At 38.5% G+C, this 15,574-nt stretch overlaps 3 protein-coding genes across 7 annotated transcripts in view; 2 read left to right on the plus strand and 1 right to left on the minus strand.

Annotated features, from left to right (window-relative positions):
• Positions 1–1,997, plus strand: part of LOC138026307 (pleckstrin homology domain-containing family H member 1-like) — a 36,557-nt gene extending 34,560 nt beyond the window's left edge. For both annotated transcript variants that reach the window (XM_068873603.1, XM_068873602.1), the window contains one exon: positions 293–1,997. In XM_068873603.1, coding sequence (XP_068729704.1) covers positions 293–472 — 180 coding nt within the window. In that variant the 3' untranslated portion in view covers positions 473–1,997. The remainder of the gene's footprint in view (positions 1–292) is intronic.
• A 1,295-nt stretch (positions 1,998–3,292) lies between these two features.
• On the plus strand, positions 3,293–12,313 carry LOC138027757 (uncharacterized). 4 transcript variants are annotated; one of them, XM_068875361.1, is made up of 3 exons: positions 3,293–3,429; positions 9,195–9,360; positions 9,650–12,313. In XM_068875361.1, the coding sequence occupies exons 2-3, from the start codon at positions 9,216–9,218 to the stop codon at positions 10,189–10,191; spliced, it is 687 nt and encodes a 228-aa protein (XP_068731462.1). In that variant the 5' UTR covers positions 3,293–3,429; positions 9,195–9,215; the 3' UTR covers positions 10,192–12,313. The 4 variants fall into 4 exon arrangements, with proteins under 4 accessions (XP_068731462.1, XP_068731461.1, XP_068731460.1 ...); XM_068875360.1 differs by lacking the exon at positions 3,293–3,429 and adding an exon at positions 8,624–8,734; XM_068875359.1 differs by lacking the exon at positions 3,293–3,429 and adding an exon at positions 8,654–8,988.
• LOC138027759 (uncharacterized) lies at positions 11,626–15,363 on the minus strand. Its single transcript, XM_068875363.1, has 3 exons — positions 15,317–15,363; positions 13,764–13,898; positions 11,626–13,601 (listed from the first exon to the last, which is right to left on the minus strand). Exons 2-3 carry the CDS (start codon positions 13,807–13,809, stop codon positions 13,093–13,095), a joined length of 555 nt encoding a protein of 184 aa, XP_068731464.1. The 5' UTR covers positions 13,810–13,898; positions 15,317–15,363; the 3' UTR covers positions 11,626–13,092.
• Between the last annotated feature and the right edge of the window lie 211 nt (positions 15,364–15,574).

Genomic DNA, 15,574 nt, shown 5'->3' on the forward strand with positions numbered 1-15,574 from the left:
TCTGTCTGAATGTGCTAAAGTGGTAGCCATTAGTATATAGTCTAAGTTTAATTTAGATCATAATTTATAATTAGATTTGTATAGTCTTTTGGATGAAGGGGAGGGTTTCTTGATATTTTAGAGGGTTGGGTCATGTGTTAAAAGCCTATTAGGGAACACATGTGTTATTGTTTAGCACCTGTGCAGTGTACAAATAAATAAATAAATAAACCATATTTAGGGGAAATCTTGACCATCAAAAACTAGCTCGCCATTCATTTTGGTAGAACATTTTTTCATCATCTTTTTGCAGATCCTAGAAGTTACCCTTCTCATGGCCAGTTACATCAATGCAATCATTCGACAGAAAGGCATCACTTGTGACGTCACTGATACGGGACCTGCCAGCAGAAAGGGAATGGACGTGAAGGTCTGGGACCTTGAGAGCGCTGAATGGCCAATGGTGCCTGGGTCCACCGTTGGACTTTTGTAAACGCATTGAAGATTCATCGCTTCCTTTGTCTAGCGAGTGTGCTCTCTATTATCAGTTAATGATTTTTTCCAAAGGTCACCGTGGTGGTAATGATTGGAGTTCGTGGTTTATTTGATTTTGTTTCCCTCCCTGTGTTTGTTCAATTCATTTTGCAGCAGTCAACAAAAACCAAAGTAACATTTCTTTCATTACACTGCTACACTGCTAGCTTCTGTGTCACTTGAGCTACGTGCTTGTTAAACCAGACGTGTTTTGACACACAGTCGAGAGAAACGGCTGAGAGAGGTTTGGATAAACACGATTGGTTCGAACAGCGCGCGGCTTTCCTGACGTATAGAAAGGAATGCCTGCAGTCTAGTGGGCAAAGTCACATCTCCCGTATCCGTCACGTAAACGAATGTATGTACTGCACTCTTCAATTTGCAATCACCCTTATGAATTCTTAATGAATAGTACAATTGATGTAATCGAACCCGTTGCTTAAGTAATAACCAAATGTAAAGACATCTTGGGCTACCGTAATTGCTCTTTGAAGGAATGTGTTGAGAGATTCTAACCTTTTGTTTTGTAGATTATGCTAGCTTTTGAGCCAAGCTCGGTGTATGTAAATATTACAATCAATATAGTGTCATTAGCTTATGCATGTAAATTTCAAATAGCTACCATCGCGGACAAAACCTGTTGAGACAACTTGGACTGAGGGGGTGGAGGAGTGGAAAGGTAAAGTAAGTAGGGGTGTGTAAAAATGAAGGTGAATTTGTGTCACTGTCTCAACAGTTTTGTCCGAGATTGTAGGTTAATCACAGTAATACATGTAAGGATGTAATTGCTGCCTGCCGGCAAGTTCTTTATTTCGGAAACCGCCGGGTCTAAGATTGTGAGATGTCACGCACGGCGTCAAGCGCATTTCCTCTCGCGTGCTTGTCGCGTGCGACATGTTGACAATCGGTAGCTCATGAATTAAATTAGAAATTCATCTTTGGAAAAGTCTGTATTCTAATACATTTTATAATATTTCAAAAGAAATGCTGCAATTTTTATTAGAGTATTATTAAATACAACCTTTTCAGTGTGCATAATATTAGACTAGTTGTAAATTTAATTTGATTCCATTTCAAACAACGAAGGCATCTACGTTTTGTGGTTTTCGTGAGTCTTCAATTATAACATCTGTGGTGTTAAGAATCTAAAAAGTAATTATTTTTGTCTGGCGTTCTTGGGCAACTTTCCATCCACAAATTAAGAAAGTTGATATCTTAGAACTTTAACCCAAAAGGAGGTCATTTAGGACAAACCAGAACAAACGAGAAAAATTGGACGTTTCGGAGTATGACTCCATATGATATCAAAGTAATCTATTTACAAATTGTTGAATCTTCCAGTTGTAAGACAAACAAAAAAGAAAGTGCGTATATGTTAAAATAACAGAGTTTTTTTCCGTATGAATGGAAACGGCCCATTGTATATCAGCCGTGTTTGATAATCAATTGTTAGTTATCAAATAAACTTTTCGTCTTCTGCTTCAGCCGTTTGTATAGTAATGAGTACTGCTGATACTGCTATTCCGCTTAACGTTTTTTGTAGTTTCAAACTCTGGTCTAATTGGGCGGCATCAATCTCCTGCTCAGGAACCTTCCCTTTCCGAAAACCGAGGCTCGCATAGTACACACTTGCTGAGACCAGGATTTGAATTTGAAAGAAGGAAAAAATGAGAATGAAATAGCTTGGACACTTGGAAATAATGGTGTGTATAACGAAACTCGTCTCTCTCTTCGCGGCCCTCATTGTCTCGTGAGCCAGTATGGGCACTTGGTGCTTCAATAAAAACGCTATACAAGTGTGACAAAGGTGTACGTAGTACGTAATAATAAGCAAACCCTTAGAATTTAGAATTGATGCCTTAACAATTTCAGCAAAAAGAAAAAAGTCTTGACTGGAAGATTAGTCGCGACGAAGATACAGTCGCTCTCATGCTTCGTACTGAATGTACTCCTGGCAATTCCTACCTGAATGTACTCCTGGCAATTCCTACTAGCATCCCTGGCAACTCGTTTATTTTCGGCTGAAGAACGCGTGCATCATGAGGTTGTGGCATTTAAATAACACGAATCAATCAGCAAAATATTTATGAGGAAAAGACCGGGCGTCAAAACCTTTCACCATTCTTTGCTCGCTCTCTTGCCCACCGTACTACCTATACCGGCGTAGATCATTTCGACAGCTTGCGAGATACTGACACAAATTCATTTGTCGTCATTTATTGTCATTTCTATTCATTCATAACTGACATAACCTTGTACGTAACCGACTTGGAAAGGTTTCCAATTTCACCAGGACTAATCCTGTTATAGCTTGTTTTTAGCACGAGTACGAATTTACGTTACATTGCATATTGAGCTCTCTTGAAACTGTTTTGATTGTATGATAAGAACTCAGTAATAATAGAACGAACGTTGCTTCTTGGAATTTATGTCCCTCTACCTGTAAGAGTGGAATTCATGGCACAGAATTCCATGGAAAGGTAGAATTTGACAAAAACGTATTTCGGGGAACCAACGGACTTGGAACAAAAGAGCATTTAACTCCACCCCCTCCTCTCTAGCAAACCCCAATTATACAATACAGATCCCTATTTTAAATTTGTCATATCTTCTTAATTGTTTAATGCGTTTTTGATCGGTCACTCTAAAGGTTTCCCGCACTCACTCAGTAAAGCTTTTGTTATTCGTCATATCATATACCCCACTTGTCCTTTGACCAGCTTATAGCCTGATTCTTGCGTGTGACTTTCATGGGGTTTATCCATCCATCACTATGAACAAAGTCTATTCAGTCGTGAATTGCCTCGGACAGAGCTTTTCTTATTCTTTAAATCCTTTCATTTTGGGGCCAAGTTCAAGAGAAGCCTACAGGCAGATCAGATAGGTTCAGTGGAGAAGCTGGTAAAACTCATTAAGGTAAAAAACACGTTTCAATATTGGGGGAGAAGGGCAAAAAGATATAAGGTTGAACGAGTTTTGACAGAATTTTAGCGAGGGGAGGAGATGGGATTGTCGGGATTGATGAGACCTTGAGAGCAGGCGAAACTGTAAAGATGTTCATCGAATTTTACTGCGAGACATAACTTTGTCAGGTACCCTGAAAATTTATACTTTGGTTGACGTTGGATACGTGGCCAAAGGCGTGTCACATGTCTTTGAGAGGTACACACTCAGGGAAAAAAAAATTTCGGTCCAAAATTTTGAAGTGATGTTGCCCTTCTTTTTGTTTTTGTCGCGTGTGGTCTTCGATGTCCTTACACCACGCGAGTAATTGTCTTTATACATTTCCACTTAATTTAAATCTGGCACGCGTTTTAACAAATAGATCTGAAAATGATCGCATTACCTTAATTCAGCTTTCTACAGTTCCGTTGTTGCTACTGTAGCTCTGGCCCCGGTTTTTCGAAGCATGGTTAGCGCTAACCGGCGTTAAATACCATGGAAACCTATAGGTTTTGATACCTCTTAACCAACGGTTAGCGCTTACCAGGATTCGAGCAACCGGTCCCTGGGTCGCCGGAAACCGTCGAAGCATTGTAAGTGGTTGTATTTTTTTAAAGGACACATGTAATATAGAGGTTTTGTTACTGCGTAACGTTAACATATTACACCTTTGCTTTATTGCAGCTCGGGTGTAACATGTAAATGTAACGCAGCGTTGCTCTGAAGAAAGAGCAAGCAAACATTAGGGAAAGAACTTTTTATAAAAAGCCAGTGATTGAAAAATTTTTTTTTTCCAAATCCATCCAGGTCTTGCGACTTGTGGTTACAAATTACGGGAGGGTGACATTGGTCACGCTCGCATTTTGACTGAAGTCCCTTCAGAAATTGCCAACGAATTCATTCCGTCGTTTGGCGGTTATGTTCAATGGCTCAAGGGTAAACTTTTGAAAAAAAATCTTTTAAAAAAACTGTGAGTTTGCTTTACGCTCAACGACAACACTGAATTTATTTTGTAAGAGAAAACTACAGACTAAGTTGCCCGCAATTTGCCTATAGCCACTGTATAGCTAGCTTTTCTTACTTGGCCATTTTTACCAAGACTGAAAATAGTAGGCACATGCAATCAAGGAAACAGCATTCCTATTTTAAAGGACAGAAAAAAGGTAGAAGGATAAAATAAGGTGTAAAGAAAAAACATAATTAAGGTGTAAAATAGTTTTCACTACATCTGCCCCCGCCTGAAATAATATAGATGGTAGTTTAAGTGCTTTCCAATAAACTAATATGTGCTGCACATTGGCCGTGTTTTCACGACAGCCTTTATCTCGCTGAAAGTGGTTTGTTTGCAGACTTCGTTAAGCGTTAAGCGACTTTAAAATGATGCATGTTTTACGGGTAAGATTAAACGAGGAGAGAGCACGTGCCGATACAATAAGCACGCCTGTTGTATTTCCGATTTGAATAACCGCGAGCCACTCCTCATTGGCCGAAAGTAATTTAATGAGAATTTATTGAAATTTGCCGACTCGCTTAACTTTAAGGGGGTTGGGAAAGGAACTGTTTACACGGAATTTTCGGTTGTCACTAGCTAAGTGACCTGAAGATCCGCTCATGAAAACACGGCCATTGTGATGTCTTCATATTATGGTACATGTAATTAGGTTGGTAAATGAAACTGAAAGATGCAACTAAAGGATGGGTAACAACAAACAGCGTTTATTTTCAATTTCCATCAACGTTTATTTTATACGCTATCAATTGAAAATCAATTTACATAATTTATAGCAAATGCCTTGAAAATATGATAGTAAAACAGGAACAGTAACATCAACTAGAAGGCAACATTTCGTCTTCATCTTTCGTATCTTGCATTGCGTCTAGCAGTTTATGGTTTCAGTCTGTCACCCCTGTTTCTGATTTGTGTCTTACACTTGATTGATTTCTGACCCAGGCAATGATTTTCTATCAGATACTATAATCTTTAATTTTAAAAGTAAAAGGAATCGCTTTAAATATTCGAAAATTAATCACCTTCTATCGCTATGCTTATCGACGCTTCCTCGTTACCCAGAACACCTCACAAACTCGGTGAACAATACCAATACCACCTTGCAGGCCCAGTTGAACAATACTGATACCACCTTGCGCTCTCTTTTTGCTTTACCTACCAATTTACATATTTTCCCTATTTACGCCGGCGCCTCTGGGTTGCCTCCTCGGGTTTTGGCCCAGAAAACCCTGCAGGGGCAATAAATTATTATGTAGATGTACTCACGAATGTCTAAATAGGTTATAGCAAGTTGCTATGGAAAGATAGAAATGGAGTAATTTTGTATTTTTTTGTAATGAACGTGCACTGCGGGATTTATGGTGACTAGTGATGTTTTGAAAGGTCTCAAATGTCACTGGCGCGATCGCGTAAGGCTCGTGAAATTTTGTCCATAAATAAAAAAAAGGCGCTCGGGTGAATACGATTTCCTACACAAACATTGAAAAAAGATAGAAAATTTAAAGCAGTAAGTTTAGAATTTTAGGCACAAAGCAAAATTAAGGTACATACACGTAGAGAGATGAATGTGGCGTACGGCTCAACCCCGGGGGGGGGGGGGACTCCCATATGAAACAGACGGGGATGCTCGTCGTCTCGCTTAGGGGTGTAAATTTTGGATTTTGGTCTCGCTTAGGGTGTTCCGGGCAAAGCGCCAATATTTTATGCCACCAAGGTCTCGTTTAGGGTTCGGAGAAGTAACACAGAAGTACGCGAAGAGAAACAGAAGTCAAATTTCCTTTTAAAATTTCTTTTTAGATAAAAGCATTCGATGATTATGCCTTTTTATCATTAAAACTCATTGCGTGTCGTATTTTTGTGTTTTTAAACGGTCTCTTTTAGGGGTCAAAATTTGCTTAAGCCACGCCTAGATTGGTCTCCTTTAGGGGTTAAATTCAAAATTTCCGACGAGCATCCCCGTCTGTTTCATATGGGAGTCCCCCCCCCCGGGGGCTCAACATTCAGGAATAGGAGGTTTTCACGTGACGTCATCGCCGGCATGCTGGTGGACGAAAACAAAAGATCTCTCGTGAGCTTCTTAATTTTGTTCGTCCACCAGAAGTCGTACATTTCTCTATTGTTATTGGTGTCCCTAGAGTTTGGTTGAAAACGTCCTATTCGTTACGGTACATCATTCAGTTCTCTTTTAAAAGTTGCTTTCTTGAGCTTGCGAAGTTCCCAATTTTTATCTAAACACCACATTTACTAATCCGCTTAAAACACAATTGAAATATCTTATTTTCGGAGAACTTTTAATAATTAAACGTGACTTAATTACTGCAACAAACTTGTACATAATCTTCTTCAGAACCACTTCCTTTCAATATGAATCTCCAATTAAAGAGGATTGGAAAGGAATTAAATAGACGTTAGACAAAATTTATCTGGACCTATAACTAGCAATGGGGAATACAAGTGAAACTGAATTTCATCCTCTTTTTCAAAATTGACGCAACCAAGTCAATCATACTGTTAATTTCTATATAACGAATTTATATCAATTAAAACTTTTTCTCTCCAGTTACAGTAAAGATAAAAAAGCAATGAGTTTTTAATTAAAAAGATCTTATTGTTTAGAAAAGTAATCAAACGTCATGAAACGTGCGATATGTTTTCCATGTGAAAGCTTATTGGCTATTTATTGTGATATCTGTAATTTACTAATGATATTCAAGAGACTTAAAAATTACCCTCGGCGCTTGCATGGATTAGAAAGAGAAACAAGATTTTTTTTGCAAAAATATCTGATAAATATTTCTTGGGAAACAAGGATCATACTGTTGACGAGGTGGGTTGGACTGGGTACTGGGAAAACAGACAGGGCTTTTATAGACATGATTTTCATTGCCTTAGAAGGTAAACAAGTGGGTTTTTAACAGAGCTGAGTTTTCGTATAAATTAAATTATGACTTCTTTTCAAACAATATGTCATCCCGGCGAGATCATAATGGTCAATTTCAAGCTTTCGTTATGATTCGCATATCTCTCTTTCGTTTCTTGCTTTTTCTCCAAGCAAATCAATCAAAAAGTTGAGAACACAAGGCCTGAAAAGCGTACATTGTTTGAATGTTAAAGTAAATCAGCGTTGGAACTTATTTCAAATATATTATTTATTTATTCGCAAAAGTGCGAAAGAATCTTTAAATAAACCTTAACTTCTTAGAGGTCATGGTAGCAGCGGATAGGGCGATGGTAACGAACCCCTTTGCAGTATTTTCCACAACTTTTCCTCAACACCAAGCCGGCGAGGAAAATTCAAGTGTTTGATGGCATGGAGACTGACATAAACCAGGAATAATGTTTTCAGTCCTTTTCCGAGGCAGATTATCGACGTTTGATAATATGCATGTTTTCTTACCATTACTGTATGATAATCCCGGAGATCCTCATCATGTGTACACGCGAGAAGTATTTAATAACCTGGTTTTTTTTCATCCTTTCATATTGCTTGATTATTTTAATATTTTAATATTCGCTTTTACATTTCGGTCTTGTCAAAACTATTTCTAAGGATAAGCGTCAAGGGCACTTTCAAAAATTTTTAAATCTTGATTCATACAACACATTCAAATAACTCCCTAATTTTAGGTTTTTTTTTCTGAAATTTACTGTCAATACCATTGAAGGAAAAAAAACAATCAAAACCATTCTTATTTTGGCGAAGTCCTTGACAATCTCCTCAGATTACGAAATCTTTTGCCAAACATTGCAACCTCCTTCCCCCGCATTCGTCGCCTTGTAACAGACGCAACACATGGAATAAAAACTACACTGAATTTCCAACTTTTAGCGGCTGAATAATTTTATTTACCTAATTACACGACGCGTTACAAATACGAAACCTGCAATTGGAAAAGATCAATGTTGAGATGAGTTTCATTTTAATAAATGATGTGTGTCTCCAGTCGCGAATAAAATATTTAGGTACCGCGATCGTAAAACGGGTAGAAAATCGCAGACTGAAAAATTATTATGCAAGGTACTTTGCGTCCGGAATCCATCACTTCCGATTGGCTGACTGTGACAAACATCGACAGGTGTGTTGACAAAGTATTGACAGTCAACACAATAGAAAAGCCCGCTCAATGCAGTGAAAGCCAATCAAATGGCGATTTGTGACAAGGGTGGTGGTGCGAGGATATGTGAAACAGAGCGTACAGTTTCTTTTGAGACATCTGCCGCGCCTTGGCTGAAAACATCCAGATTAGTTCCTCTTTATCTTCATTGAAGGTCTTATGGCTTTGATATTATTTTACAACCGATGATGTGTGGTAATTTGCAAAGCATAGAAAGCTGTAATGAACCCGAATAATGGCACGCTAAAGCAACTTTCATATTTAATGATTGTGATGGTTTTGATTAGTGTCTTGAGGACAACAAAGTGGAAAGGATGTAGCTTCATCATTTTTAATAGTAGCCGGGGAAATTTGTTCATTTAACTTCGGAATCCTTCAGCCTATTTACTCTCGCATTTGTTAGTGTAGGTATGTTTGTGATTTGGCATCGATAAACCAATTTAGAGAGTACGATGTCAATATTTTCCCTTCGCCTTTTGCCGTCGTCGTTGACAATTGAGCCGGCGCAAGTTACATTTTTTTTTACTTTACCCATCCAAGCTCCATGTGATTGTACGCGCTATCATGCGGATATTTTAATACCTTATTGTAATAACATTTCATGTACTATATAGGTCTGATTTAGGCGATGTGGAATGACCCTTGTAATTCCTGTTACGAATTTGTGGTCGTTTGCGATGGAAGATCAGTGTTTGGACGAAGACGACACATTGCTCGCAGACGATTGGGAAACTCCGTCCGGTGAATTCAATTTTCATTGTAATAACGTAGGGGATGAAGGTAAGCCAATTTTACACACCTAATTGAATTCCTCTATGTTTCTATCTCATGACACCTTATTATGCATGAAAAGTGCAGTTAGAAGGGGAATGCAGATAAGGTTATTCATCCCTAATTCTTATGCAGCGATCTCAAGCTTGACCGATTGTGTTTGCATTGACTAGCATCCTTTTGTCCTCTGTTGTTTAATTATCAAAGTTCAGCCTTTTTGAAAAGGTCTCGCGTCTCGTTAAAAGCCACTTAATGTGTGTGCCCTGACCTATTTACTTATTAATCTCTTGTTTCACAGATATATATCGGCTCAAAGAAAGAGGAATCAAGAGAAAAGAATCCTGCAATGCCGTTAGTGAAACCACCGCCATTTCGCTTGTTGATCAACGCCGCTTTATCCTTCAAGTAACTTTTGAAAAGTTACGTCGGTTAGAAGACCCGGAGGCCTGTCTAAGAAGAACTGTTTTGATAAACAATACACTGAAAATGTTACACAAGCAAATTTATGCGGAGGAAAACCCATTTGTTTGCGGTGGAGTTGTGACTCTACACTCGACAGAATCCTGTACAAAAGAGGAAGCTTCGCCTCCGACTTCCAAGATACTACGGTTAACTTTCGAAAACAATGTTACGGAAAACCCTCGAACAAAGCACGTTGATAGTAGTTCATCGTCACCGCAAGAAAACTTTTGCAATGACTGTACACTGTCTGATGTCCTCGCTGGAGATGTTGAAGACGATGTGTTTGAACCAGTGGAGGAAATCTCTTGCGACAGAGAATCAACATTTGGAGAACTCGACAGTGTTTTTCATAGTTATATATGCGCCCTCGAAACGTGAGTTTTAAAACGAAGCGAGGCTTGGTTGTGGAAAATATTTGTAATGTACATTTGTCCCCGGCGTTTATTTAAATTCCTAGATCGCAGAGGGGAGATATATATTTATATACTTAAATATATTAATTATCGTACATTGTACATAGATTCTTACGTCGAGTGGGCGTTGATCTGTCGTGATCAAAAGAGATATTTTGTAGAAATTAAAAGTTAATCATTTATTGCGTTATTTCTTCCAGTGGGCGGAATATGTATATAGCTCGCCGCATGTAGGCATTCGTTGCTAGTCGTGGTCGACAAGTCTATATGATAGCGTGGCGCACTCAACAATTTTGTTTTTAAATGAAAATTGGTTTGTTAGAATCTTCCTTATCACACGGCCATAATAATTACTCGCTCAGATATTTTCAAGTGTGTTTTCCTCGCCGAACAGTGAGGTCAGTTGTTTTCGATCAGTTTGGCACAATATCAAAATACATACTGCTTGTTTAGAGGAAGCAATGAAATCCTCTTTTAGATTAACAGAATCAGTATTATTATTATTATTATGACATTTCAGCGCCACAAAAACATGTCACTTGTTACAGCCTCTCCATTTTTACTGAAAGTGGCTTTCATGTTACCTTTCGTTGCATTCTTGATGATACAAACAAGAGATCTCTCAACGGAACTGTTTGTTCATCATCAGGCATTTGCACATTTTTCCATAGTTAAGAATCCCTATCTGGGCCGCTTTGTCCCCCTGGCTCAAACCCGCATAGCTTAGTAAAATTCTCAGGTAACATACTGTTTCAGTTGGTCCTCACAAGAGTCCAGGCTCTTGAAATATTTGTTTTTGGTCATAGTATCTTTGCAGAAAGCTTGCCTTTCAGCACAGGCTACAATTGTACTCTGTCACCTTGAGAAATGCCAACCGTTGAGGCCTTTAGCTTTCTATAAAGGTTATCAGACATAATATTATGAGTGGACAGTTGCATTACCAACTCGACTGTGTTAAGAGAATGGGAGAAAACTGCAAAGTGCAATGACTTGACTAATTTACCAACTCAACTGCTGTATTCTGAGGGGCTGTTTACCCAGTGGAAGGAAGATCTCAGAAGGTGGATCATCCTAGCATCTTGTTTTCTTTATTGAAGTTTAAAGCAAAAAATTGCGTTTGTCCTTTGTGCCTGGATGTTCCTATCAACTGAATCTTCCTAGCTGGGACGTAGGGAGACTAGCACCGTGTTGACTACTTTTAGATCCTATTTAAGTTTTGATAAAACAATCTTAGCTGTGGCAAGTCTACCCATGAAGCATATCCCCAACTGAAATTTCTGTTTGTAAACCTTGGAAAAAATAAAATTGTTGTACTCTCTAAATTCTTGCAAGTGCAAGGATTTTCCTCCCTCCTTGTAAACAGCCCACAAGAATAATATTATTGTTTTCACAGGACAGATAAGACAAACTTTTGTATTTACCATACCATTTGAATATTGATCTTAAAAAAAATCTTAAGAGATTCACGAAAAGTAAAGTAGTGAATTACAGGTTGTAAAAGGAATTTTTTCAGTGGTATGCAAAGAGATATGTATATTTATATTATTTTGTATATGTATGTACTATTATCTGGACAGAGCTTGATCTTGTAATGAATATTCATGTATCTTTAGTTATATGTTATGGTTTGTCAGTGGGGTTAACTATGTATGTCAAACATACCAAAACAAAAGGTATAATAATAATTAATTGCTGGAAAGGTTGAAATTTTTCTATATTCTCACACCATTGGAAAAACGTCTTATTATTTTATAGGTTATTTTGATTTATTGCAAGAAAAAGAAATTTTCTCAAATCATTTTCAAGATTTTTTTCATATGGCCTTTATCAATAATATTATAAAATAATAGATAAAGAAGCTAAATGAGAAGCTAAGTTAACTAATATAGATGTAATACCTGAATACTGTTTTTGACCTTAAAAGGTACGACTTAATGTTATATGATTTTTTTTTAAAGAACTGGTTTAAATATTGTTTTTATACTGGTTTTGATAAAGGCTGCTACTGCAGATGAAAATTGTGTGTTAATATTTGTTTGTATCAGCAGCTTTGATCTCCTTTTTATAAGTAAAGGGATTGTCTCAGACTATTGGGAATTAGATTGGATTATAAAATTTTACCTCTCTCTTAAATGTCTTCATAATGCCCTGCGTGCGCAATCATATGACACAAGACCCATTTGGATGCGGCGTGTTCGACCAGGGACCGCTAACAGGGTTAAATAAGCCTTACGATAATTTACAAAGTAAATGATATAACTGAATTGAAGGGAGTGAACTAGTATCCGTAGGATGAAAAAACCCCGACATACTCGCAACGCAACCTTAGGGGAAACATCCCTATGGACCACATCCCTTAAAACCTGCTGGGCTCGGTTATCAAATGCCTAATGTTCGGGTAACTGACAATAAAGAGTCCAGATTGCCCTGGACATAGCAGTCTTTCGCATTGTCAATAGCCCAACGGCCGTGACGCTTGAATAAACGATCAGGGATCCCCGCATTGGCTGCAGCAGAGGCACCACCACTTCGCAAACTATGAAAACTGATCTTGGATACAACCGTAATGTCCTTAAAAGCTTCTTTGACAATTTCTCTAGTTCTGGAGTAGGATAAACCGTGCTGTCGAACCTTCGCGGAACTTCTCGGAGCAGCCAGTGCACGAAACAAGGGAAGGTCTTCATCCACCTTGATTTCGGCTGCGGTTAAGTATCGCTCGAGAGCAGCAACAGGGCAGGTATCTTTGTCTGTTCTAGCAATATTTATCCAGGCTCCTTCTCTTAGCTGATCTGCCTTTGAAGATTCTAGAAACAGAGCACAATGAGAAGAGTACAGACTAACGTCACAGGCACGCACGCTGCATACCTCACTGAAGCACAGAAAACCAGCAAAACCGATCAAACATAATGCGAGAGTTTTTACAACTAGCAACACAAGACTTATCTTTAAGACTTTCTGCCAACTGCTGGAGCATCTCAGGCGTAATCGGTTCTTTCCTGTTCTTGGGCTTAGCTAAAACACGTTTGGATGCACCCATCATGGACTGGACCAAACAATGAGAGGACACTTTCTGAAAACCAGCTAACCCATGGACCCAATCTACACTGTAAACAGCGTTGTTGATAGGAGAAGCAGAAGAGGCACTTTGCAAAATTACTTGTAAGTACATGGCAACATGGAAAGGATTAGCAGGCAAATAGTTGAGACCATTAGATTTAGCCCAGCGTTTCCTGCTGTTAAAACCTCCAAGGTACGTCCTAACCGTACCGCCAGCTTTGGACACGAAGACTGTCTGTTTAACATCCTCGGCTATACTTAGAAGACGAGGGGGGGTGGAATCTTGAAAATCTTGCCACATAAGGGTCTGAAAAATATCTAAAGATAAAACAAACGTAAAACAATGATCCAATCAGAAATAAATCAACAAGAAAAAACAAAATTAAAGAAAATCAAATCATTCAAATCAAGAAATCAAATTTATCTTGATAAACAAACCAATAACTCAAACAAACGGACACAGAAGGTCCCTTAACATACGGGCACAGATGGTCCCTTCATCTACGGGCACAGATGGTCCCCTCATGTACGGGAACAGATGGTCCCCCTCACGTACGGGCACAGATGGTCTTTTAACAAACAAGCATAGATGGTCCTTAAGCAAACAAAAGGCCCCTGAAAAATAAAAAAGATACACGAATCTGCTAGAGAAGCCAAGAACTCTATGTCTGAGAACAATGGAAAACGCACCTCGTCAAGATCACCTGAAAAGAGAGAAAAAACACAAAAACAAAACAAAAGAATAAAGTTGTTAGCGATTGCGAAACGCCAAGATGAATAGATAACCTTGACACCTCTTATTATACCACCAACAATTCCCATGATAGACATACCATCGAGAGAATATTTTCCCGCTTATTTTCAAAACGCGGAAAAATTCATCTCTCTCTTAAATGTCTTCATAATGCCCCGCGTGCGCAATCATGACACAAGACCCATTTGGATGCGGCGTGTTCGACCAGAGACCGCACGCCGCCCAAGAGATACAAAGAAAGCATGCCAAAAAATAGAGAAGCAATTAAATTTAATGAAAAAACGAATGAAGATGTAAACTAATAAACAAGACTAAAGGACTTAACCTAAAACTTAACTCTTAAAGCTAGAACTCGAAAGGAAAGGTCTTCATTACCAAAAATACTATTACAAAAACCTGGGGTGAAGCACTCTTTAGAAGTTGGAATATCCATAAAACTAACAACAAAGTCTTTGAAATTAACACCATCTACTGTAAGCATAGGCCAAAAAGGGGCTGACAGCCAAAGCGGAACAATCTATGTACCAAAAGTTTTTCATGTGCAGAATTACTCTTGGAATAAGCGAAAAAGGCGGACAGACATAATTATTCTCTCCTTGCCAATTCAAAACAAAGCAATCAATATCCTCTCAACCAGGATTCCAAAATGTAGAGTTGAACCGTGGAAGCGTATTATTCAAAAAATTGGCAAAACGATCCACAGTATGGGGACCCCAAACATTGTCAATAAATCTGGAAGAATCTAAAGATAAACCCCAGTCATCAGGATCACATAAGCGACTTAAATAATCTGCCAAAAATCAATGTATGAGCGCAGTTTGCCTTCAACAAAACTTGAATGTGAAAATTCTTCAAATTCAAAAGGATACTGCTCATTTTCTAGAAGTTCCTGTGTTAGAAGAACTTGAGCTTCTGGGGCAGCTATCGGCTAAATGTCCACGTTTACCACACCTAAAACAGAGGTCTTGAGATCTTGAGGAGTAGCGTCCTAAGGAGGGACGAAAATAAGGCAGAGATGGGAACGGAGAAGCAGAAGGCCAATTAGAACCAAGATTACGTCAGGAGGAAGATTGATGATTAGTCTTGGAAAGTTTCCTCTTCTTGTCCTGACTTGCTTAGGCTTTATCGGAGGCTCGTTTTTCAGCTTTCTGAATCTTTCTAGCGTCGGACTCATCGTCAGCCAGCTCATCGTCTAAATATTCATTGATTGTCGCCCAACCGAATTCAGACTTATCAGCAAGCTTAATAAGTTTTTGTCTGTTATTTAAAAGATCCGTACCTTCTTTTAAGGCTTCTTTTGCTTTAGCTTTGGCTTTCAGCTCTTTGGAGTTGATTTTGAAGTGCCGCTCATTACCCTTCTTTTAAACTGATGTGATCAAGCCAAGTCTTCTTGCTGTTGACGAATTGTCTCTTGAAGGCCACTAATTCTTTCGTTTACGGAAGAGAGGATGGCTTCTTTTTGAGAGTCGAGCAAAGTTTTCAAATCTTCGGACATCGCACAGTAAAAGAGAGAATAATTAACAATATTAAGCAAGTG

The sequence above is a fragment of the Montipora capricornis genome, chromosome 12 (assembly GCF_036669925.1).
Source record: "Montipora capricornis isolate CH-2021 chromosome 12, ASM3666992v2, whole genome shotgun sequence".
In the NCBI taxonomy this organism is placed as follows: domain Eukaryota; kingdom Metazoa; phylum Cnidaria; class Anthozoa; order Scleractinia; family Acroporidae; genus Montipora; species Montipora capricornis.

What these genes read in the sequence shown, in the direction of transcription:
- LOC138027759 (XM_068875363.1), bottom strand. Translation starts at nt 13,809, where the DNA reads ATGAGGGGACCATCTGTGCCCGTAGATGAAGGGACCATCTGTGCCC. An exon ending in TGAAGGGACCATCTGTGCCC is followed by an intron (nt 13,602 to 13,763) that starts GTATGTTAAGGG and finishes TTTTATCTTTAG; the next exon opens with ATATTTTTCAGACCCTTATG.
- LOC138027757 (XM_068875361.1), top strand. Translation starts at nt 9,216, where the DNA reads ATGACCCTTGTAATTCCTGTTACGAATTTGTGGTCGTTTGCGATGGAA. An exon ending in TAATAACGTAGGGGATGAAG is followed by an intron (nt 9,361 to 9,649) that starts GTAAGCCAATTT and finishes CTTGTTTCACAG; the next exon opens with ATATATATCGGCTCAAAGAA.